This window comes from Magnolia sinica, chromosome 1 (genome assembly GCF_029962835.1).
Source record: "Magnolia sinica isolate HGM2019 chromosome 1, MsV1, whole genome shotgun sequence".
NCBI lineage: Eukaryota > Viridiplantae > Streptophyta > Magnoliopsida > Magnoliales > Magnoliaceae > Magnolia > Magnolia sinica.
In genome coordinates, this window is record NC_080573.1 from 120836245 (window position 1) to 120861027 (window position 24783).

Sequence of the window (24783 nt, forward strand, 5' to 3'; positions counted from 1 at the left end):
GGGGAGGCTAGGATCGTTGAAGTTGCTGGGTGCTGAAAGGATTACTAGGTAGTTCTTGGTGGTGCCACTGGAAATAGGGATGAACGCATCGAGCTGCTTCCAAGTATAAGGGCGTCTGCATTCCACCAATTGGGGAACCTGGTCAAGAAAGAAAGCTCCTTGTCAAACGTTCAGTAATGAGAGATTTTTGCTTGAGAAAAGAACAAGAACACGGCGTCACTTTTCTTTTCTTTTTTTTTCTGAACAAGAAATTCAACTCTTGAGCTGGAGGCAATAACATCAAGTTAGAAAATTTTCTAATTTGTATTAGAGAATGTCTAAAGTCCAACTGGTTGGATTATAAGTATGTCGGTAACTTCCAAACATTTCTGTGCGTGTGGCATCCAATCCGTCCAATAGGTTGGCCCCATCATGAGGATCACGTTGTTCAATCGGTAACTTCCAAACATTTCTGTGTGTGCGGCATCCAATCCGTCCAATAGGTTGGCCCCATCATGAGGATCACCTTGTTCAAAAATCAGCCATATCCACTTATGAGTGGACCACACTTGTATTTTCTATTTATCAATAGCTAGACATTGTTTTCTATGGCACTTGATGAGTGGATAGGGCTGATTTTTACAATAGCTCATCCTCATTGTGGGGCCAACATGTTGGAAGGGTTGGATATTACAAGCACTAAACAGGTTGGAAGTTATCCACTAGCTGGACTGTACCTTGTGATCCAACCAGTTGGATTTGAGACCTTCTCATTACATGAGGGAGGGAGGGAGATACAGCAACTTACAATAAACTCAAGTGACTGAGATTCATGCGGCAACTTACAATAAACTCAAGTGACTGATGGTCATCAGGAACTTGGGATATTATCTCAGAGATTTCTTTATTGAGAAGGATCCAAAGAATTACAATGAATGAGATCAAATGCATGTCAACAAACAAGCTTTTCTCCAACCTAAAGCAGCCTTGATATTTTAGGCCATGTTGCTCCCAATTCTAGGCCAATAAATATGCTGTCCGTGTCTGTCCAAATCAATAAATAGATATGAGTAAAATCCTGAAGCCTGTTTTGAGTTTTAGGGCTATATGGGTGAATAACCCACTATCCATCGCTCTCTTTTTTTAATAGCTTTTTTGGATCTTGGGGCAGAATCTTGATAAAAGAATCTTTTGCTCATCTACCGATTTTATAGATTCTCCTCATTGGATCAACTTCACAATCTTCTTAGTTTTCTTGTCCTTTGGTTACTTCATAAGGCCTTCACGCAGTTCATAAGCGCTCTCAAAAACCAGTTTCTACCTCTGCTGTCTTTACCCACCCAAAAGCCAAATCAAACTCATCACCCTCATAAAGATGGTGAATCAGGGTGGGATCTAGTATATCTTACAATTGGGCTTGAAGCCAAAACTATGCACCACATAGTAATGAATAACCCACTCTCAGATCATCACTCTCTTCCTTCCCGAGAAAAAATGGCTTGCAATGTTTTTAGATCATCTGCCGAATAGGGAGGTATTCGTCCTCGAACCAACTTCATAATCTCCCTACCATTCCTATCTTTGGAATTCTTCATTAGACCTTCAAGTAGTCTACAGATGCTGTCTGTACTCGGAAACCAGTTCCTACTCATGCTGTCTATACATAGCCTGAATGCCGTATCATACTCCCCTCCCTCACAAAGATAATGAATCATCGTTTGATAGATCTTAACATTAGGCTTGCAACCCTTACTCTGCAATGAATCGTAAACTCGTTTCGCCATGTCAAGATTACCCAACTTGAAAAACCCCTTGATAATCAAATTAAACGTCAGCTCATCTGGGTTGATACCAAGAACAGACATCTTACGCATCAAATTCCGGGCTTGCCAAGGCCGCCCCTTGTTAATCAAGTATTGAATCCTAACATTGAAAGTTGCAAGATTTGGATAACACTTTCTAATCATCATTAGATTCCACAAACCATCTGCAATCTCACGCCGATTACTCCTATAAAATGCAGATAGAAGCGTGGTGTATGTAATTACATCAGGCCTGATCCCTGCCTTTTCCATCTCTACCATTATCAAATAAGCAGAATCCAAACTACCCATTTCGCAGAACGCCTTGATCATGAGGTTAAAAGAGAATTCATCTGGCAAAATGCCAAATTTCCCAGGAATCTCATTGAAAAATGAACGAATCTCATCATATTTGTGGGTTAGAGACAAAACCTTGAGAGCAGCATTAAATGATTTGACAGTCCGACGGCACCCGAAGAGGTGCATGTCATGGAAAGTTTTAATAGCATGGTCGGCCATTCCAGCCTTCCCGTACAGCATGATGATGCGGACGATAAACCCCTCACGACGGCCCTGCGGGAGCGTCTTCTGCTGCTCGAGGAGCTGCTCAATATAGTCGAAGCGGCGGGCCCCTGCGAGGCGGGACACGGTATCTTCGAATGCAAACCGGTTCTCAACAACGAGGCGGTTGTGGGAGTTGGCCCTGAAGAGGTGGAAGAGTTTTTCAGGGTCTCTCTCAGCCTTGAGCTTATCGAGAGCAGGCAATTCAACAGATGGTATTGGTCTTGAATTGTTAGTATGGCAAGGGAGCTTTTCTGGGTGTTTTTGAGCCTTGAGATCAAGGTGTGCAGGCTCAGTGTTTCGCTCAAGTTTTGAAAGGTCAGTTAAAGAAGCAGCAGCAGTGGTGTCAAGGACAGCGGAGCAGAGTCTGCGAATGGAACGCAGGGAGAGCATGTTATGATTTTCTCCCCAATGTCTTTCTTAGAGCATTTTCCTTTCCATTACAAGAGAATCCTGAGAACAGAGAAGGAAAGCCAGCAACCCATCAAATTACAGAAGCAACAAAAGATGAGGAACAATAGAAGAAGAGCAAATGACTAGACTGCAGGTTGTGGTTGACATTTTCCAAAAGTTGGTGATTCATCTGCCATGAAAAAGTGGGCCAATCCAAGCCATCCAAATTAGGGCTGGCAATGGTCCCTAGGTCAGGCCAAATCAATATTTTGAATAGGCCTGGCTCCACTAGTTCAAAATCTAGGCCTGAACCAACACCACGTCCAACCATTGCCAGCCACAATCCAGATCTTGAACCCCACTTGAATGGATCATACAAACATCAATCGGGTGATTTCAACCATTCTGATTTTCCCATCAACAGCAGCCATCAGAGCTGATCATTCGGTGGGATCATGTGGATAGACCAAGGTTCAAATTGGGGCAATCGGACTACGTCAACAATTTGATCAGCAGTAAGAAAATGGACAGCTAACAAAAATTTGAGCAACAGAAAAAAATAAATAAATAATAATAATAATAAAATATACAGGATGTTCGGATTGTCCAAACAGTACCATTTGGGGCTATGGCTGTCCACAAAATGACCCAATAGATCAATGGTCCTGATTACATAACACATTTGACAAGTGCATGGCAAAAACAGAAAATTTCATGGAGCTTCCATTGAGTGTTCCACCAGAGCCGAAGGAAACTGATATTTACACCCTGTCATATAGATGCATACACCCTTCTTGCCCACTTTTTAGTACTAGAATAGTACACTTTTTATGCTGTCCAAATAACAGAAATGGAAATGAGAGGCACATGTATTAAAAACATAGGGTGTTTATAACATTTCTCACTCCCTCCCATTGCGGACATGTATCAAACACGTCATAGGCATGGTGTTTTATTTGGTGTCGAAAGGTTACGTACGGTTGCTTTTATTTCGACCTAGTTCCTTTTCCAAGTGATTCCAGAAATGGATAATGGATTTGACACTTGATCCAAAAACCTTTGATGTATCCAAAAAAAAAAAAACCCAACAAAAAACAAAGATCTAAAAAACCCAACATCACAAATAATATTTAAAAAAAAAAAAAAAAAAACACACGAAAACATCACCGCCACTGAAAAAGAAAGAAATCAAAACGAAGTCAAGGAAAATTAATAAGAACTCATAACGAGAGGTAGAGAGCATTGCATAAAGAGAAGAAATCAAAATAAGAAATTGGAACCTGTTTGAGGGGATTGAAAAGACATGGTGATTTGGGTTCAATGCCATGAGATTGCCTCTCTCTCTCTCTCTCTCTCTCCTTCTTCTTCTTCTTCTTCGTTGCTGTGAAGTCGAGGAGCACCGACGGCGTGTTGCAAAACCCAAAGAACAGAAGTTCGCTCTACCGCTGTCACGACTCACGATCAAGCGTGTGTGCCCGCGATTGGGGCCCACATGATGAATGGTTACGATCTAAACCGTTCATGCACGATCTAAACCGTTCATGTTGTGGTTTTTTAAAGTAGAAAAGCTAGAAAAGATAGCTACGGACCCGTTTACCATCACTGTCTTTAGGTGGGACGCGGATTGGGAACCGAGTAAACTCTGTGGGGCCTGCACGTGATGTATGCGTCTTATCCACGCCGTCCATCCGTTTTTCCAGATCATTTTAGGCCATTATCTCAAAATTGAAACATATAAAAATCTCAAGTGGACCACACCACAGGAAACAGTGGGGAGAATGGCCTCCACCGTTGAGACCTTCCTAGGGTCCACAGTGATATTTATTTGTCATCCAACCTATTCATAAGGTCACACAGACATGGATGAAGAGAGAAAAAAAATTATCAGCTCCATCCAGGAAGTTTTCAACGGTGGGCGTTCAATTCTAACTCTTTCATGTGGTGGTCCACTTAAGCTTTAGATATGATTCAATTTTGGACTCATGCTCTAAAATGATCTATAAAAACGGATGTACGGTGTGGATAAGATACATACATCAATGTAGGCCCCACAATTTATTCAGTACACGCGTATTGAGGAACTCGGTAAGCAATCCGCGGCGCTGTAGGTGAGTTTAAAACAATGAAAATAGATTTTTCAATGGCTCACAATCCACTCAGATCGAAGGTTGAGATCACCGATGAAGCCTGATTACGGGAACATGTACGGTTCAAATAATTAGAATGTATGAGAAAAGGGTGAGTTATTTGATACTCCTTTCAACGCAAGTTGCACGCGATACGATAGCTCAAATCAAAACGTCCATGTAAAACACCCTCCCAATTACTCTCAAAATCAGATTGTTTGAGCAATCCCAGCCTCGGATTCGTGGCCACTTCTTTGTTGAAATATTGTCATTGTACTATTTTATTTTATTTTTCACTTTTTAACTGTTCAATAATTATCCACCAATCCAATAATCATGGGATTAGAAAAGCCTAAGTTTTGGTTTGGTATACATCCAACTGGCATTCAATTTTCATGTGATTTTCAAGTGATTGTGTATCATCCACCCCACACTGCAAGAGTATTGTTGATGCTCTGTTTTTTCACTGTATATGTGCCAGCATGTCAGAATTAGATTTATAGCTCAATTCAAACCGAACAGCTATGAACCGGAGTGTCAGGACAGAACAAATGTCCATTTTAATATAGGTGATGGATCTTAATTTATTTGGTTTGAATTGAACCACAAATTCAATTCTATATTTCTATTACACCCATGCATATATAGCCGAAACTAGAGCAACAATAGCATTAATTACTAAACTAATCTTAAAAGAGCTAACTCCTTTTTTATTATTATTTCTATAGGTATTTTTTAAAAAAATAAAAAAATAAAAAAATTTAAGTTACTTATAAGAGTGTTGCCAAACAGGTCATTGGGCAATTTCAGTCCAAACACGAAAATGGTTAAGAATGCACTATTTCTACGAATACGAGATTTGGTCCATTCCTGTGATCAGTCTCATGAGGTGCGGCCGTGCGGTATGATACTATTTGCAAAATGACGAAGGGGACCACCTACTCCGTGGTCCGTGCGAAATCGGATTGCGTACTGAGTTACTCAGTGCACTCTTACCGGACTGAGTAAACTCTGTTGGGCCCACTGTGAAATCATGTGGTTTATCCACGCCGTCCATCCGTTTTTTCAGATCCTTTTAGGGGTTGAGCCCAAAATTGAAGTATATCAAAATCTTAAGTAGACCATACCAAAGGAAACAGTGGAAGTATTAATTTCCACCATTGAAACCTTTCTAAGGCCCCCAGTGATGTTTATTTGTCATCCAAACTGTTAATAAGATCACAAAGACATGGATGAATGGAAAAAACAAATATCATCTTGATCTAAAACTTCTGTGGGCCGCAAGAACTTTTCAACGCTAGACTTCAATTCACGCTGTTTCAGGTGGTGTGGTCCACTTTAGCTTTGGATATGATAAATTTTTGGGTTACACCCCTAAAATTATATGATAAAACGGATTAACGGAGTTGATACAATGCATGAATGACGGTGGGCCCCCAGAATTTACTTAGTACGCAATCCGCTTCGGGTCCGTGCCTCTCATCCTGCTCCCACTTACGTTCGGATCTATGCCGTTCATCTACTTTGCCCGCTCTTATCTTTTGACATAAATAGAAGGTCTATAACGTTTAAGCTACTTAGATAGTGCTCCAGTGCTCTCAGAGCAGTATTAAGTTATAGTGCTCCAAGTTGCTTGAGGAATGGACAGGAGCTCCGAGGGGCCACCATGATGGATGTGTTTTATCCACACCGCCCATCCATTTTTTTCGTATCATTTTAGGGTACAAACCCAAAAATGAGTCAGTTCCAAGGTTCAAGTGGACCACACAGTGGAGATTAAATACTTATTGTTGAAGCTTTTTGAGGCCACAAATGTTTTGATATTTGTGTTTTCCTTTCATGCAGGTCTATGCGATCTTATGAACAGCTTGGATGGCAATTGAGCATCACGGTGGACCCAGTAAGGTTTCAACAGTGGGTGTCGTTATCACCATTGCTTCCTCTGGTGTGGTCCACCTGAGCCTTGAATCTGCCTTATTTTTTGGGCTTATATTCTAAAATGATATGGAAAAATGGATAAACGGTGTGGATAAAACTCATACATGAAAGTAGCCTCTCAGAGCCCCTGTCGGTTTCTAGCCAAGGACTGATCGGATGATCTAATCCATCCTTAAATTGGCCTTATTTTCTGTAACCATTCTTTTTACAAGCCTTAGATGGGATGGTTAAGATTGCCTAACAGAAGTGATTCTTTAGAATCATAAGCAATCTATGATAACCCCTAGCTACTGGGATTATTATCATGGCTTTTCTTGAACTATTCCCATGATAGGTGGAATAGCTACTGCTCATTAGTAATAAATACTTAGAATTAGAAATCCAAAATCAAATAAAATAAACAAGGTCTTGTTTTGCTCCGCGTTATTATTGTCAAATGGTCTGATACAACATAAACGTGTGGCCCACCTGATGAGTGGATTATTCCAATGATCTCATGTTATGGTCCACCCTTTTCACAGCTCAGATGTTCCACTTAAGTCACACATAAGTGAAAATTAGAACTGCTGTATGTTAGCGATACAAATTCACTAGTGATCAATTTCTCTTGAAAAATATTGAAAAAATGAAAGAAAATCCAAAAAGTCGAAAAAATAAAAATAAAATCTGCCATTACAATTTCTTGGAATGCCACTCTTAGATCATTCTCTCCTTGCAATATAGTAAATATGATACTTCTTAAACTCTGAGAAGATGTTAGTTTTGCCCACGGATATCTTGTTCCTTTAAGAACACAAAAATCAATGAGTTAATGATATGGACACCCACCTCCAAAATGCAAAATACAGTTTACAACGGATTGGTACATTTCTTTTGGTTCCGGTAAAGCTGAAAAAGGCACATCAAGAAACAGTTGCTGATGGTTGGCATTTTTAACAGTCCTGTTTAGTTCCCGTTTATCGAACTCAGGAGCAGTAGTCTCACTATGGCGTCTTTACAGTGGAGATACACTGTCGGCTGATCATAGATGGCCTTCGAATCCCCTTCAGCTAGAGACATTCACAATACCATAATGTGCGAATGATCCCAGTTTACGATGGTCACCTCACCAGCTTTTTTCTAGACCATCTCACACACACATTTGTATTATAGGAAATCGTGTTGTGGAATTGCATGAAACAAGGCACTGGAGATGTGCACATTATCATCTCAGAATCTCAATCTAGGCTTGGCGATTGCCTAAGATGTGATGTGCATTGTAAATAGTGGTGAAGGAAATTGCAAAATTTCAACATCGTAGGATCTGGATTGATCCAAAATCTTCAATCTTTTGAATATGTTAGTACATAATCCTTTATTCTCTGCTTGAGTTGCTGCAAGAATGACAGGAGGGTGCATAAGATGCTAGGAAATTATTGACACAAAGCTAAACCGAATTTGGGTGGAGATAGGGCTGTCAACAGGACAGGCCAGGCCTCAGCCTGTAAAATGTGAAATTCTGAATAAGCCTGACCCGACTGGCCCGTCGGGACAGTTCAAATTCCAGGCGTAAGACAAACCCTACGCCCTTTGACAGCCCTAGGTGGAGATGAGGTAACTAAGTCCGAGGATTATTACCTTCAATTCTTCATGAAGCACGACAAATATCTTCTTCATCCATTTATGTTTCTACAGTGATTAGGACAGGAAAATTAAGGAACTTGCAAGTATTGATAGGAAAAATGGAAAGAAAAGAAGCAACAGCAGAGTTAAGTGTTGTACATATTAATGGACTTGCTAGTGTGAAATTATGTTTTTTCTACTGAATTTGAGCATTATATAGCATTGGATGTCTTTATATTTAAGTATTCTACACAAGGCAGGAAAACTCAAGACTGGTAAAAAGAAAAAAGCTAAAAAACTCGAACTCGGACTCATATTTAACCTACCATGACTCGGGTGAGTTAGGATCTCTCCATATTCGATAAATATGAACACAAAGATTAATAAAGTTCAAAAAAGATGAAATATTAGAAGAACAAAGAAGAAAGATTTATCCACTTCTACCCTTCATTTTTACTTCCATTAAAATAATAATAATAATAATAATAATAATAAATGAAAATCAGCTTCTAAAATCTTATTCATTTTCCCTCGATTTTCTTATTTTTCCTTCAACACTGCTGATGGAAGCTTTAAATTGTTGGCAGACAAAACCCCAAAATTTAGATAGCACTCAATTGAAAAAATTCATTATTGATCATCATTGTTATATAGGACCTCATATCTTAAGAAATCAGTGGCGTCGATAAAAAGTGAAGTCTGGAAAGGGATAGGTTTCGATTTGGAAATGAAAAGAACATTAGGTTTTGGGAGGATATTTAGTTGGGGGAATAAATATTGAGTGTAGTGTTTCCAGGATTAGCGGGGATTGCATTAGAGGTCGATTGGAGGGTGGATTGCTTTTCAATTCAAAGAGAATAAATGATTTGGGCTCCGCCATGTAGAAGGAATTTAGGGGGGGATGAGATTAAAGAGCTAATAGGTTTGCTCGAGTTGTTGTCTATAGTAAAAATGGTGATTTCAGAATTGGAGTCAATTAAATGATAAGTCCAGGGCATTCTTTAGTGACATCGTTTTACAAGTTAAGTGGAGGAAGTAGCAATGAAGGGGTGGGTCAGCCCAACAGCTTTGTATGGCAATACGGTGCTCCTACAAAGGTCACAGCACTTGACTGGCTAGCAGGAAGAAAGAAGGATTTAATAGTTGATCATTTTCGCAAAAGAAAGATGATTCTTCCAAATGTATGTTTCTTGTGCTATCAAGATGAGGGATCAGTTGATCATCTATTCATACAATATTCGTTTGCAAAAGGGATGTGGGTGTGTTTCTTCAATCTGTTTGAATGGCATGGGTGTCGCCGAGCTCGATGGATATGTTCTTTTTGATATGGCACAGTGGGGGTACAGGGAAGATTGAGAAAAAGTCTAACTTTTAAGTTTAGTAGCAGGTATTTGGTTCCCATGGTTAGAAAGGAAATTCAATGCTTTGGGAATCGGAAAGGGCAAGTATCGGAGGCTTTTAAAAGGGCTAAATCATATGTGATGGAATGGGTGGGCAATGGGATTAAAGGTTATTGTTCAGTTTCCAGGGAGTTGGCTAGGGTTGTAATCTTTCTTTTCCTTTTTTTTTTGGGTTTCTTGAATTCTTTTGGCTGCGGCCTTCAATAAATAAAATTGTCAATGTTCAAAAAAAAAGAAAAAGATTATTGATGCTGTTTTCAATTAAGATAAACATAAACAGGACTTCAAGAAACCCCAAAATAACCAGCTATGCTTTCTCATCGTTGCCGAAGTTGTTCTCATACTGCTTATCATCGTCAGAACCTACCCTCCAAGAGGTGAAAAGCACTCCACTCAAAAGGACTCGAACCTAGAATTTACCTAAAACTTTATCATCATCATGATCATCTAAGCCTTCTACTGATTAATTGGGGTTGGCTACACAAATCTTGTTCCTCCATTCCACTCAATCAGGGACTATATTGATGTAGGACAATTAACCACTTGCTCTAAAAGCTCGAACTGTTAAAGTATGGCGAATTAATCCCTTTATCTCATTGCCCAGGCCCCACGTCTCATGGGTTAGGCCCTCGGTCGAACCCCCCTCGTGGGCCCCAAATCACATGGGTACCACCTCACACGAGCCACCCGAGTCACACGGGTGGAGCCTGCATCTCACGAGCCACCTGCCTCACACAAGCCGCCCACCCCGAGTGTGCCCCTACATCTCACAGGCCACCCCACTTGAGGTCGGTGTGAAAATGCCCCCGCATTACATATCCTCAATTAAACCATAGATCAATTTCACCTAAAGGCTTTAGTTGAGAATCTTTGGATCAACTGCTATTGTTTGTTGTTTGGGATTTTTCATCTTACCTAAAACATCACATGAAAAGTCCAAAACAAATAGCAGTTGATTAGTGAGAACTTTTTGAACTGTTGTTACTTTTAAATATTAAGAATTTTTTGAACTCTTGGAGTTATGATGTGACAAGGTTGCCTCGATTCAATTTGGTTTTTGCAATACAATAAAATGACTATGAGATGAATTTATTTAGACTCCAGAGAGTCACCTAGTGATGAAAAACTTGGTGAAACTCAGTTGAGTCAAGACCCTGTTTTGTGGAGCATGTCTCCTAACCTTTTTTTTTTCAAGGGTAACGGGACATATATTAAAATAAAAGAAGTACAGGAAAAAAGAACAAGATCTGCCGAGATAGCAGATATCACTAGCAACCTAGAAAATGAAGGTCATAATCCTTCAGAACATTAACATTAACCACCCATTCGAAAATCAGACTTTGGCCCTGGAGTGCACAACTTCTACTGAGGAAGACTTATCGTTAAAGCATCTGTCATTTCTTTCTTCACAGACTGACCACCAAATAGCAAGGATCGCCAATCTCCAAACACATGTTCTGTTTTTTCCTAGCTTGACCCCGTGCCAAGACGACAAGAGGTTACGGGATGAGTCTGGAATACACCAACTGATTTTGAAACGTTTACAGAATTCAGCCCAAACTTGAGTGATAAAAGAGCAGTGAACGAGTACATGATCCACCGTTTCTTCTTCTTTCATGCAACATAGACAGACATTGACGATTTGCATTCCCCGCTTTCTAAGGTTGTCGACCGTAAGAATTCTATTCTTACCAACCAGCCAGCCAAAACAGAGATGTATTTAGGGGGGGGGGGCACAGAATACTTCCAAATGAAAGGGGAAGAGGGAGCAGCTGGAGTGAGAATAGGGAGGAGTTGGGAGTAGAATGATCTGACCGTGAACACACTGGATTTGTCGCACATCCAGATAAGCCTATCTGGGGAGGACTGATCAGGCAAAGACTTTGAAGACTTTGAGATGCAGTCGAGAAGATCCACAAATTCGGTTAGCTCCCAGTCATAAAGATTTCTGGTGCACTTCACATCCCACACGATGTTCGCAGCAGAAACTGAAAAACAGTTAGCAACAGGGGTGTTCCTGTCTGGAGTGAGGCGGTAAACGTTCGGGAAGCGGAATTTCAGCAACTCTTCGCCCACCCACAGGTCTTCCCAAAAACAAATGGAAGCTCCGTTGCCCAGCTCATAGCTGATACTGTTGAGAAGGCCTGTTTTGACCGAAGAATCCCCTTCCATGGGAAAGAAGCCCTGTAGGCTGAGGAGTCTCCTAACCTTTTTACCCATTATAGCTTTAAAATAGGTCGACTGAGATTTCCAGTCTTGGTTCTGTGTTTTATTTTTGTTTTGTTGATTTATCGTATGTCGGGGAACCTTCTCATGTTTGCTGGTATGATTATTTTTTCATTACAGATGAATCATACAATTTGCCAATAGTTTACTTTATAGAAGTGAACTCAAACTCTATGATAACATCCAAACTGATTTCCCTTCCACTGACATGTTAATGGCAGTTGACTTGTCACTTAGTTGTTTCATAGTTACTTTGTTGACATACTTTTGTCTGTGTGCGCATTTTTGTAAACGTAGCTAGAGCAAAAACAGAAGGGAAATAGACTTACTGTCCCACATTGGCGATAAGTGTCCTTTAACTGTTCCAAGATGTTATGATATACATCCATATCTCTGACTTTTGCATGTTCAAGGTCACAGCCCAGTTTATGGAAGTCATTCCTGCCAAAGGATACACACATTTCACATGCAGGACTCACGAGAAATATGCATCAATGTATCTCCCAAAAATATACAATTGGACACCTTTTCAGTGGTATGGAACAACTATAAGGAGCCATTAAGAGATCACGTGCCAGCATTCCGGGCAGAAGTAACAAATATAACAAAAATCAAACCATAAAATAGGAGAAAGATGGAATACCGGTAGTTCTCTAGGCTCTTGTTCAAGGAGCAGTAATGATCATACTTCTCGCGATATTCTTGCACATATTCTTTATATCTGTCAGATGTGCATAAAAACAGTCAGTTCAACTGGATGTCCGTGTGTAATCTGAGGATGCATAAGTGCAACAAATTGAAGTGACAACTTACTGCATGTAATCTTTTATTGCACCCTTCAGCTCAGGCTCATCTTTGTCATACTTTGAGTAAAACGAATTATCTTCATCTGAAGAAGATTCCCTCCTTTTTCTACCACTAGTGTTCTCCAGACAAAAACTATCCTTCCTTCTATCACCTGAATCTGCCACTGGATTAGATCTCTGTGGTTTAGTTTCTTTGGCGGCATTGGAACTCCCCATTTGAACACCATTTTTAGGATCATGCTGTTGTAGTAAGCTGGTGGACACCTTTCTCTGAGTGCTTGCATGGCTTTCCAGACCAGTCCCTTGATTTGCTCTTGCCTCATTCTTTCTTGCTTTAGTGGCAATGTCAGCCATTCTATCCAACTGAGGCCCAGCTTCAGGACCCGCACGATCTATTCTTGGAAATTGTTGGATCTGGGCTGTCGCAGTTCTTTGCTGAGGTCTTGCAGAATCTTCAAGATCATCTTCTGGCACCCTCTTCCTAAACAACCCGTCTTGGTTACTCTGAAGTGGTGACTGCTTTTTTGACTCTTGAATTGCCTTTCCAACAGGTCTTCCTTTACCCAAATCAGAATGCAGAATATCTGAACTGTTTGGCTTATTCTCCACTGATTTGAAAGAATTTTTTTTCTCGAATTGCCTCTTGGTCCCCTGTGTTTCCTCAGAGGCTGGCTCACGAAATTCACCCAACTCCAATTCCGAAGGCTCCCTTCTCAGCATGCTTCCTTTATCTGTATCAGGTTTACCATAATCCTTATGCAAAGAGGCCATGTGTAGGCGTGCTATCTGTCCACCGTCCTTGTATTTACCACTTTGTTCCCCAGATTTCCTGTAATGTGAATCAGAGAGCACTGAGAGTTTGTCCCCAACAGCACTTTCTCTAACATTTCTCACAAAAGATTTCTCATACACATCGCCATCTTCGTCTTGCCTGTCTTTATGCAGTTTGTCTTTGGGCATAGGAATTTTGTCTTGTGAATGGATGTTTTTCAAAGCAGACTCGTCTGATTCATCAGGTAAAGCAGAAAACCTTTCCGAATATTTACTACCTTTGCCCAAGTTCTCAACATATTTGCCGGATCTCTCTGCAACATCTGGAGCCTTTCCCCTTGCATTATAATCACCACTCTTTTGAGTTGATTGCTGAGTGTCTGAGACTGAAGCATTCATAAAATCAGAACCCATCTGAGTTCTGTGTGCATTTTCATATGCTGAAGACCTTCCAGGTACTGCCAGTCCATATCCTTTTTGTGGGTCGGAATCTGCATTTCCGTCTCTTTTAAATTTGTCAGACATCTGCATGGAATTTTCCCTGTATGGGTCAGGAGCCAAGCTTTTCGCCCTTAACCTTTTAGCACTTTCTGGTTTCTCCTGAAAGCGGTTTGGATCAGAAGCTCTCTTAGATTTTGATTTCGAAATTCTTGCACTGTTGTCAGGCTGCTCATGGCCCACGCTATCCTTTCCCGAGGTTTGCTTTCCATTGGCCTTCTGCTTCATGGTCTGGTCACTCGCATCATTGACAAAATTCCCAACAAGTGAAACCCGCTGGGTATCAGATTGCTTGTACCGTTCCGGAGAAAAGGCTCCCTCTTCTGAAGATCTGTTGTTTGTCACTTGCGGGACCCAATCAGAACTCTCATCCACTTCAGTTTCATGATTTTGATAAGCTTTGATATTGTTATCAATGGGTAGGTCATCAATATCAACTGCATCAGACATATCATCATATTTTTCAACATCATTCAAATCCAAAGCAGAAGACAGAACTTGACCATCTTGCCTGTTTTTGTCATTGCCATTTTGATCGTGCCCATCCCCACTTCTCCATGCGCTTGGCAAGGTAGATAGCTTTGATTCAGGGGCTTGCAGTTTATTCTCAGCTTCTTCTTTTTCATCATCACTTGTCATAATATCCACGTCGACATCAGACCCCTCCTTGCTGCTGGAGGAACCATCGCTCTCACTGTCACTGCTGCTTGCACTTCCACTTCCTGCAGGGCTCCTGCTTTTGCTTCTGCTTCTGCTTCTGCTTTGGCTTTCACTGTCACTTCCACTGTCGCTGCTGTCACTATCGCTGTCACTTTCACTTCCGCTTTCACTAGAGCTGCCCACCTTTCCTTCACCATTATTGCTGACCTTCTTGTCACTGGCGAAGTGATCAGGAGAACTTCGCTGTGTATCAATCTTTTCGATGACATTTGATTCTTCTCCTACGTTTGAGTTCAGCTGAGTCTGCTGCTCAAATTCTTCAACTGTGTGTTTTTCTAAAAAGGTTGATTCAGCAACAGGGGTTTGGTCGCCCGTGCACTCAGGAGAACTGAAAATAGAAGGTCACTACATATTACATAAACCAACCAAACTAATTGGAAGATTGCTCATATAATGACTAAGACTCTGATTGGATGAAAGGAATGTTAAGGAGATTACAGATCCAACAGGACAATAATGTAAGTCTACTACAATCATAAAGCAATGACAGGTACCTTCCACTTTCAGACGAAGGTTTCTTGAAGCTTTCCATTTCCACTCCTTGATTCAAGAAATACCTTCCCGGAGCTTGGAAAGTTGCAATCTGATGCTCAAGATAAAACAGAAGAGATCAATTCTCCTGCATCTATTTCTCAAGTAACGCTAAGCATTTCCACCACTTACTTTTTTTATAATCGTCTCGATCTTCCATCCAGAGTTGGGATTCGTGTCCCCAACTGCTTTCTCCAAGGCCTAGAGAAACAAGACCATGCATAAGCAACAAAACAATTCAGACAAGAAGGCAATAATTTTGTAGCTTCTAGAATGAAGTCAATCCAAAAAGATGGCAGGAAAAGAACTATGAATAACCATTATGCATTTCTGGTGGGGTGATGAAAGAGATGATTCCGTAATCAATGGAACATCATACTTAAAAAAGGCATACATAACAGCACACCACTATGTATTGCTAAACAAGCAGCAAGCTCAAGTTTCACAGTAAAGAAATGACCAGAAAGGATGTTCATGTAGGATAAGATTTGTATACAGCAACAGTCCTACAGTCGAGTACTTCTTGAAGGTGCATGTCCAAGAGCTGATTCTTTTGTGCAGATAAGACACATTGAACCCCCACATTGCTTGATTGACTCAGTCTCGCGTCCTGGTACCACCCCCACTGTATCTTTGTTTGAATAGACATTTGAACTGAATAGCTTGAAGATTTCTTCGAAAAGCGTGAAAAATCAGGTGACTTGAAGATAGATTAAGGATGTGTTTGGATGAATTCCAATTTGTAAGTGAAATTGTCAATCACAGTAAAACACATCCCTGTCCCTTCCCTCACATGTTTGGCTTGACAACATAGGAAATAGAAACCACATTATGCATCCTTTAGGTTTATTTTATTTTTTTTAATTCTTTTTCTGCCCCAAATTAGTATTCAATGTGTTTCAGTTTTTCTACCTGAAACCCTTCGAATACTGATTTGGGGTGGAAATGCACCCTGCCTGCCCCGCTAATTTTGGGATATACAAATACACACTAAATAAACAAGGCATCAGTATTCAGTTTTCTGAAGAATATGACCGTTTGAAGCACATAGATCATGGTAGAATACTAAATTGAGCTTTTATCTTTCCCTGATAAACAGATAGGATGTTGTTTGGAAAAAGGAAAAGTCTGTAAATATTTTCCAATACAAGCTGATTTGAAGTTTTATAAAGTTAGTAAATGTTTTACCTTTAGGCTCATCCCTTTGGGGTTCCGCATGAGTAGAGTGATTAAGGTGTTTCGCAAATCCATTGGTGTAGCACCGCTCTTTTTGTTCCTTGACACTTCACCTGCTGCTGCATGAACGGCACTGCTGGGTACTTCTTTCTCAGGGTTGGCAGCATCCTCTCTATTTGTCACTTTGGGAGCATTAACTTCTTCTACAGCTGTTTGGATCCTTGAAAGATTTCCAACTCCAAAGGGAGAGGCTGAAGCAACAGGTTGCTCAGGTGGAGATGGTAGGGGTGAAACAGAGAGTCTACTCTTGGCAGGAGTAGTTGAAGATATCCCCGATTTGAAAACCGATTTAGGTGGACCTGCAATCGGAACTGAAGCAAAACAAGAGGAAAGGGGGGGGGGGAGGCATATAAGTCTAGTAAGCAAATAGTTGATCTTCCTTGCTATAACACAGACCTCAATATACGTAATAATCGTTGAGGTTGAGATGCATTGTAAATTCCTAGACATTATGGAGCACAATGCCATTACCTTGACTTGCCTCGACTTTACGCTTTTTAAATGCAGGTTCTTTCTTTGGTTTGAAAGGCATCCTCCTCATGTTGGCTGGCAACAAGGCATCCGTATTAGATACATAAAGCAGAGAAAGAAAACTCAAAAGAGCAATAAGACATTACACAAAACGAAACACCAGAATCTTGAAAGATATCAAGGATTGAATTCTTCCTGTCAGAAATCACTTTCGTCCTCTATAGTTCAAAGAATATGTTATGTTGTTTTATTATTTCTAAACTACCCAATATCTTTGCTTGCTCTCTTCTCAACAGAGGAACATGACAACTCAAATCTGACGTGACAGAGCACGGAGCGGACCGGAAGCCATGGTAGCTTTGAATCTGAGAATATGCAAACCTAATGTAAAGATCATTGCACTCCAAGGCTACGGTGGGACGATTTATCTTTCTAAATCAGGCTTGCCATGTAATCCTCATTCAAATGGGCACAATGCCTGCAACAACAGATTTGAGCCGTCATTTTGAAAAGAAACCCCTAAGAATTGCGCCAGTCAAATTTTCTCCTTTGCATATTCCCTTCTTGATTTTGTGGCATTCTCTCCAGAAAATGACAGATATCTGACATGGGATCCACTAGAGTCAGGATGATATGGCCATCCTGATTTTTAAAGATACAGTGTCCAAATGTGGCCAAACTCCAAAGACTGTTCCTTGATGTCTATTTGTTTCCGCGATATTGAAGCCACGCCTTGAAGACCTACAAGTCATGCAGCTCATTAGCTGCTATATTGTACCATTACAATTCAAGTCAAATCATGCCCCTTTATTATCAAATGCGGTATATCAGTCCCTGTAGCTCCTTATCTTCCATTGCAAATCACTTTTCCATGTTTTTCACGTTACAGTATCTTTTTTTTTCTTTTTCTTTTTTTCCTTTTTTGAAATAACCTCCACCATTTCTTTCATCCATCATTTTCTTCTGACCAACATCTATCCACTATCAATTCTCCTCCATCTCCTTTTCAATAATTACTAGTATGAACCAATTTATTTATCATCACCAAAGCATTGTCCAAACTATTTGAGGCCAGCTTTAAGAATCCTATTTTGCTAGTCAGAGTTATAAAAGGCCCATCCTAAGAGCTTATCTTTTTAAATAATATTATAGTTCAACATATAAGAATATATGATAGGCATGTGTACATATGGACTCCCACCTCAGTCAACAGGCAGTCACCTCGGCAAATGGGAGATCAGCTGCTGGAACTACTAAGCACCTTCAGGAACAGTTTCTATGATGACTTTATGCCCATCAAAAATGAGTTTCCCAACTTTGGCATAAATAATTCAACATAGCATTATGATGGAGATCATATTTGTGACAGATGTTATCTCATAGTGCAGACAGAAATAAATTGGAGGACTTGGACAAAGGCCGTAGAAGCTACACGCTTAGAAGTTAGTAGAACCAAATGGATTGTTTGGAAACTTGAATAATAATAGTTATAGAAGCAAGGATTTAATCAACACCGATGATAAGGATATTCTTCAAAGGGACTTGTTTCATTACCTTGGCTCCATTATTAAAAAGGATGGAGAAAAAAGTTTGGAATAGAACCATGGCTGGGTGGATGAAGTGGAGATGTGCCTCTGGAATGTTGTGTGATTGTCTCATGCCTATCAAACTTAAAGGGGGTGGAATCTTATGAGAAGTTATTCAACAAAATATGTTGTGGGCAGTGCAGTTGAAGGCGTTTCAGGCACATGCCTAGGTGTTTTGGGACACTGGTCACCTGCTCCTCATCTGGGCCCCAAGCAAGGCATTATCTCCAGGTGTGCATCTATACGAGTGGCTTAGAAACCTTCTCTGAACAATTCTTTTTCCTTTTCTTTTTAGATCAAAGGCTTGAATAGCATAACAAGATTTGTGTAGTTGACCCCAATTAGTTGGGATAAGACACTGATGACAATGATTAGATCAAAGACTTATTAATGAAAATTCCTCCTCTCCCAAAATTCTTAGATTTTTCATGAACTCATTCTTGATTCTTCTCTTCCATTAGTGTTTGAAGCACTACATTGGACTTCTTGAAAGCAATTTGAGCTTCCACTCTTGTCATATGCCAATACAAGAGACTGAGGACAAATTGAGGATTTTGGGGGAATTTGAAAATTTAGAGGATTTGGGAATATTCGGAATTGAAAAGTTTAGGTTAGAAGTAGGGATTTCGAAAAATTGGGTTTTGGTGTTTGGAAAATTTAAGGATTTTGGCATGTTTGCGATTTTGAGTTGGGGAATTTTGGGGATGTGGGGAAATTGAAAATTTTAGTGTTAAGATTTGAGGAAATTGGGAATTAGTGTTTAGCATAGGGGGGAATTTAAGGAAAATTGGGAATTCATGGTTTTGGATTTAGAGAATTGGGAATTTTTTTCAAATTAGAGTTTCTAGGTCTGGGAAATTGGGGGAGTTAGAAATTAAGGTTTTGTGGATTCAAAGAATGTTCGAGTAGAAGTTAGTTTTTGGAAGTGGTGTATAACTATTAACAAAATCAGTATGTATGTAATATATTAGTTTCTGGAAATGGTGTATAACTATTAACAAAATCAATATGTAGTATATATGACATAGAATAAATTTAAAAATTTGCAGTTGGATTTTCCAAGCATGCTCCTAGCAATTTCATGCGCCCTGGGGCACTGGCACCCAGTTTGCACTTAGCGCCTTTAACTGCCCTAGCTCTAGGGAACAAGGTGTTGGGCAGTTATAAGGCAACATGAGAAGAGATTTGAGTTTTGTAAAGATGAGCATGTAGATATGGATGTGTAGAACAACTAGGAAGAATAGACTTAAGCATGAGGCTAGTTGAAGCAGCCTAAGAATAGTCCTAATAAGTGATAAATTTGTGGAGAGTAAATTGAGATAGTTTTGTCACGTCCAACAAAGAACAGAGAGGTGGAGACTGCTCTGAGTAGGGAGGGGAACATTGATGAGGACATGAAAATATTAGAGGTTTTTATTCTCTTTTTTTTCTTTTTTTTCTTTTTTTTTTCTTGGGGTGGGAGAGTTTAAGGAAATGCAAACTTTATTAATCTAAAATGAAAATAGAAAAAGGCAATGATGAGGAATGATCACCCCAAAACATTAAACTAAATCATTCCAAAAGGAGTTGAAAAGGTCAAAGGAGTAACACTCAAAGTGCTTGAGCAACCTGACCCATTTGACCTTCCTGAACGCCTCATTAGGACTAGAAGAATGATTGTGATAGCATCTGCTGTCTTCCTTAGCTCAAATCAACCACGGGCCTGCAAAAAGAGTCTCCACAAAATTCTTCCCCTAGGACCTTTGCTCCCTGGTGCTGAGTCAGAAGAGAAGGCCCAATTGAGTAAGACAACACTGAAACAGATGGAAGAATCTACCCATCTGTAAAAACCACCATGCGTAAATAAATGCTGACAGACTCGGCATCACAAAGACATGATGCACTCCTAGGTCTCACCTTTCCATTGGAACACAGGACCATCGAGGAGAAGGATCGCATAGACAACATAGAAAGCTCTGGATGATAATCTTCCCGATCGTTCTAGTCTTCACACCCAGTCATCCGTATCATACAGAGTTGGTTTCCATAGTTGTAGAAGATCAAACAGACTCAGCATTCCTATTGACTCCTCACCTAAATTCCTGAGACGGGCCCCTATAACAGAAAAGCACTGAGAAATAAACAGCCATCTCTCAGAGGCAACAGAATCTAGCCTAGGGAAAAAATATTAGAGGAAGACCAAGAAGAACTTGGATCAGAGTGGAGAGAAGGAATACGAAGGATTATTTACTCACCGAGGATAGGGTCCTAGATACAAATGATTGGCGAAAAAAGATTTGTATTGTCAGCCCCAAATGGTTGGGATAAGGCTATCGCAATAAGGATAATCAGTGTATGCATGAATATGTAAATTTATATTATGAATATGATGGAAGAAATCATATCTAGTGTAGAAACAAAATCTTCCTAAAGAACAGTGTCTATGACGATTGATGACATTATGACCATCGGAATGTAGTGCCTTGATGATGACATTATAGTTCAACATAAAATAAGATGGATTGTGGCAGTCTGGCAGATTTTTTTATGTAGTTGTAGGCAATATAGATGAGCTGGTGGAGACTGTAGTGTGTGCGAGTGATCCAGGGTTCAAACCCTGGCAGTGTTACCTTTCAATATATATATGTGTGTGTGTGTGTGTGTGTGTGTGGGCGCGCGCGCATTATGGAAAACTTCCTATTTCTTCTGACAAGAGAAGAAGCTTCATCCTCCAGGAAAAGGCAAGGAAGTTTGGGAATACATTGTGTGTGTGTGTGTGGGTGGTCCCTTCGCTTGACTTCTTCTTACAGGATACTCTTACCAAGTTGAGTCATCGTATATGGCCATAGAATAGTCACACTAGTTTCAGGAAAAGACGATTGATTGTTTGGATTTTCCCCCTGTTGGGAGGACTTGGAGGTATTTTTAGCCACTACTCTTAATTTAGTTTGCATCAGAATAAGATTATTTCAGAAAATGGGACTCTTGCAGTTTGATTTCAACTTGTAATAAACAACTATTCATAACATTTTCAATTAAAAGGCACTAACAGCACAGAACAGAAAAGATGGCTATCTAGAAAAACAGTTATTACAAAAGAACGGAACAAGAACTCACATTCAACTGCAGCTGCAGCCATTGTTTTTGCTTGATTCTTCACAGATGGATTTGCAGGGTCTAACACAATGGCTCTGCAACCAGCAGGAAAAATGAATAGAACAAGTTAAGAATCTGAAAGATACATATTTCTACACCGCGAACACATTTATTCTACCATCTTCCAGCCACATTTGTTCCCACGTGTATGAAGAGTGTTCATACATATGATGGTCTAAAACAAGAATATCACAACAGCACACTTGGATACATATGATGGTCTAAAACAAGAATATCACAACAGCACACTTGGATACATATGATGGTCTAAAACAAGAATATCACAACAGCACACTTGGAGCCAAAGAAACTGGCCTTGTAAAACTACATCAAGCCAAGAAACAACAGTTTCATCAGATAAAACAAGTTGACATATAAACCTAATACTTTTCTTTATTGAGCTTAGGTGTCATAATCTTCTTGGGCTTCCCAGATGTCTATTGCTCTATTAGTCATCCGCATTTTCATGTATCCATTTGATCCTTTCGTGCTGTTCTACTCTGTATAACTGTAAAGTTTCTTTGTTGATGATGTCCCTAACTCCCTATTACAATTTTATCACATCATGAAAAGAGAAAAGAAGAAGAAGAAGAAGAAGCTGTTTCCTACTATCTTCAGTTTTGTGAAGCATTCATTTCTGAAATAATCCTACAGATGATCACATTCTTGATGAACTGTTTTATATTGTAAAGCAGCATTAATTTATTTCATCTCTCAAATTGAAGAAGCTGCCTGGACATATCATATCCTGCATGACTCCAGGCAATATTCAGTAATCTTTACTTTTAATAAACCATGATGACAAAGGTTCCTACTGAAGGGCATTTCCATCATCCAAAATTCCTGAAGCCAATTGTGGAGTCGGCCACTGCTAACAAATGATCCTGGCCCATCTTAACAAATTTTACATGCTGACTTTTGAGTGAGCTTCTACTCCTTTTTGCATGTGATTTCCATAATTTAGTCCTATCTTCGCACAGAAAACTCACACAAATTGTCTGTTTGTGTTTTGCTGTCATGTTGAGGACGCCAATTCTATGAATAGAGTAATTCAGACATTTCCACCAACACCAAGAAGAGTTGAAATCAGGTACCTTTATCCAGATGGACCCTAGAGAAATAAGGGTTTCTTGAAACATAATTTTTTTAACACAAGTAAAATGAAAGGAAAAAAAAAAAAGGGAGACCATATGTCAAGATGGCGTCCTGTGCAACATAGATGGTAAAGATGCAAGGTGAAGCAAGATGAAGATAAATCAGAGACATGCAACACGTAACAACCTGGAAACAATGTCGGACAACTGGGCAGGGCATAAGGTGGCCCCAACCTAGTTGCACAAAGCAGGAGTGGGAGTGAGAACACTAGAACAGGCATGGGAGGGGGGTGAGAAAGTTATATTGCATCTCTAACTACTAAAAGATAAAGTTTTATATAAAGATTCTCTTAAAATCTTAGTAAACATATGATTGATCTTAAGATTCATAAAATAAAGGTTATATGAATGACTCTCTTTTTGGTGACAAAATGGTTATCCCCCACATGGATGTAGGAAATTGAGTAAGACTATGACGAAATGGTTCACTACCATTTTCAAAATGTTGGTGACCCATCCTCCTTACATGTGACACACATGTACAGCTATCTGTAGCATCCAAATGGTAGGGACAATTTGGAAGTAGCCAATCACGAAAAATGACACTGATGAAGCAATCCTAACCATCCAATTGGTGGCTATCAAACAGATAGTTAAAACTTAAGAGTAAGGTTAACTGGTCCAAATTCAATGGGCATATGAGGCAGTTACTATCATCTGCTCAATGTGACTTTTTGGGTTATGGATCCGTTGGCAACCAGTTAGTGATTTGGAAGGTCTGGGTTGTTATACAACCATGCCATGTGTGTGTGGTGGATGAGTCATCATCATTTATAAATTAGTAATGAACAATCATAGGATTCTAACCCACAGGAGACAAACCGAAAAATATGAAACGCCATTAGGGGTTTGCTTTTATTTGAATGGTACTGAAGAGGAAATGCTAAGGGTGATAGAGGGTTTGAAAAGGAGGTTTAATGGTAAAGAACTTAAGGTGCATAAGGGTCATTATGGGCCAACAGTTCTTATCAGGATTCAAAGAAGACGTTCGGTAATAGCAAGGAGAAATGGTCTAACGGAGGGAAGACAGTTCAGGCAGGACTCCAACTGATAGAGATGCTTTTCCTTCTCGCTCCAAGAGTCTCCTGGCCTCCAAGATGGTGGACCTTGCTTGGGTTTTCATGTCAGGAACTTTGATGGGGCTAGAGGTGACAGTCCATCCTTGGGTGGTCAATAAAGCTTGACAGGCCTTGCAATGCAGCCTGGTAGAGTCGTTAAAGCCGGGGGCCACCACTGCAGACCTCATTTGATGGCTCAATCAGAGTTGCAATCTCGGTGCTCGAGATTTTATCCAGTGCCAGTTGAATGTTTTGGACTTTTGGATTTCTCTCTGTCAATCTGAAGAGGTGGAAAGATAAATCCTGGTCGGCCATCTTTTCCATGAAACATCGGTCAGATCGCTTCACAAGTGGTCGGAGTGGTCAAAGTTTGGCCGGAACAATGCTTAGGTCCTGCTGTGGGAGCTTCCCCTGAAAATCTGGTTGCAGTGGGCTCTTGTTTTGGTGAGGTGATCGCCATTGATCTAGACACTAAGAAATGGAATAACCTCCGATCAACTAGAATTTCCGTCTAGTTAAAAAATTAGACACTGGTGTTGGGATTTGTTCCTGTCAGGAAGGAGGATAAATTTCTGGGAAGAGTCAAGTGAGAGGATCTATTTAAAGGCCTGGTCGGCAACCTCAGGGCCAAAAGTTCATGGCAGTGGGTCAGTTGGGAAGGTCAGGGAGGGTGACAGAGCTCCAATTCGGTGCTCCTGCGGACCATCAATGCAAGGGTGAGACGTGTGTTCACCTCTTATCAATGCTCCTTACTAGGTGACCCATCTCCTTCTCTAGGGGCCACGCGTGG

General features: G+C 40.2%; 2 protein-coding genes across 6 annotated transcripts in view; both read right to left on the reverse strand.

Annotated features, from left to right (window-relative positions):
* Positions 1 to 4287, reverse strand: LOC131256088 (pentatricopeptide repeat-containing protein At1g80150, mitochondrial). 5 transcript variants are annotated; one of them, XM_058257155.1, is made up of 4 exons: positions 4016 to 4287; positions 3353 to 3568; positions 788 to 2795; positions 1 to 138 (listed from the first exon to the last, which is right to left on the reverse strand). In XM_058257155.1, the coding sequence occupies exon 3, from the start codon at positions 2733 to 2735 to the stop codon at positions 1449 to 1451; it is 1287 nt and encodes a 428-aa protein (XP_058113138.1). In that variant the 5' UTR covers positions 2736 to 2795; positions 3353 to 3568; positions 4016 to 4287; the 3' UTR covers positions 1 to 138; positions 788 to 1448. The 5 variants fall into 5 exon arrangements, with proteins under 5 accessions (XP_058113138.1, XP_058113152.1, XP_058113145.1 ...); XM_058257169.1 differs by lacking the exon at positions 3353 to 3568 and having other exon boundaries at positions 956 to 2795; positions 4016 to 4286; XM_058257162.1 differs by lacking the exon at positions 3353 to 3568 and having other exon boundaries at positions 910 to 2795; positions 4016 to 4286.
* Positions 4288 to 7453: 3166 nt separating this feature from the next.
* Positions 7454 to 24783, reverse strand: part of LOC131256127 (uncharacterized) — a 31077-nt gene continuing 13747 nt past the window's right edge. The window contains exons 3-12 of the mRNA XM_058257180.1: positions 21743 to 21816; positions 17061 to 17135; positions 16542 to 16900; positions 15486 to 15554; positions 15317 to 15405; positions 12841 to 15150; positions 12671 to 12748; positions 12357 to 12468; positions 8417 to 8467; positions 7454 to 8172 (exon numbers count right to left, since the gene is read on the reverse strand). Of these exons, the coding sequence (XP_058113163.1) occupies positions 8122 to 8172; positions 8417 to 8467; positions 12357 to 12468; positions 12671 to 12748; positions 12841 to 15150; positions 15317 to 15405; positions 15486 to 15554; positions 16542 to 16900; positions 17061 to 17135; positions 21743 to 21816 (3268 nt within the window). The 3' untranslated portion in view covers positions 7454 to 8121. The remainder of the gene's footprint in view (positions 8173 to 8416; positions 8468 to 12356; positions 12469 to 12670; positions 12749 to 12840; positions 15151 to 15316; positions 15406 to 15485; positions 15555 to 16541; positions 16901 to 17060; positions 17136 to 21742; positions 21817 to 24783) is intronic.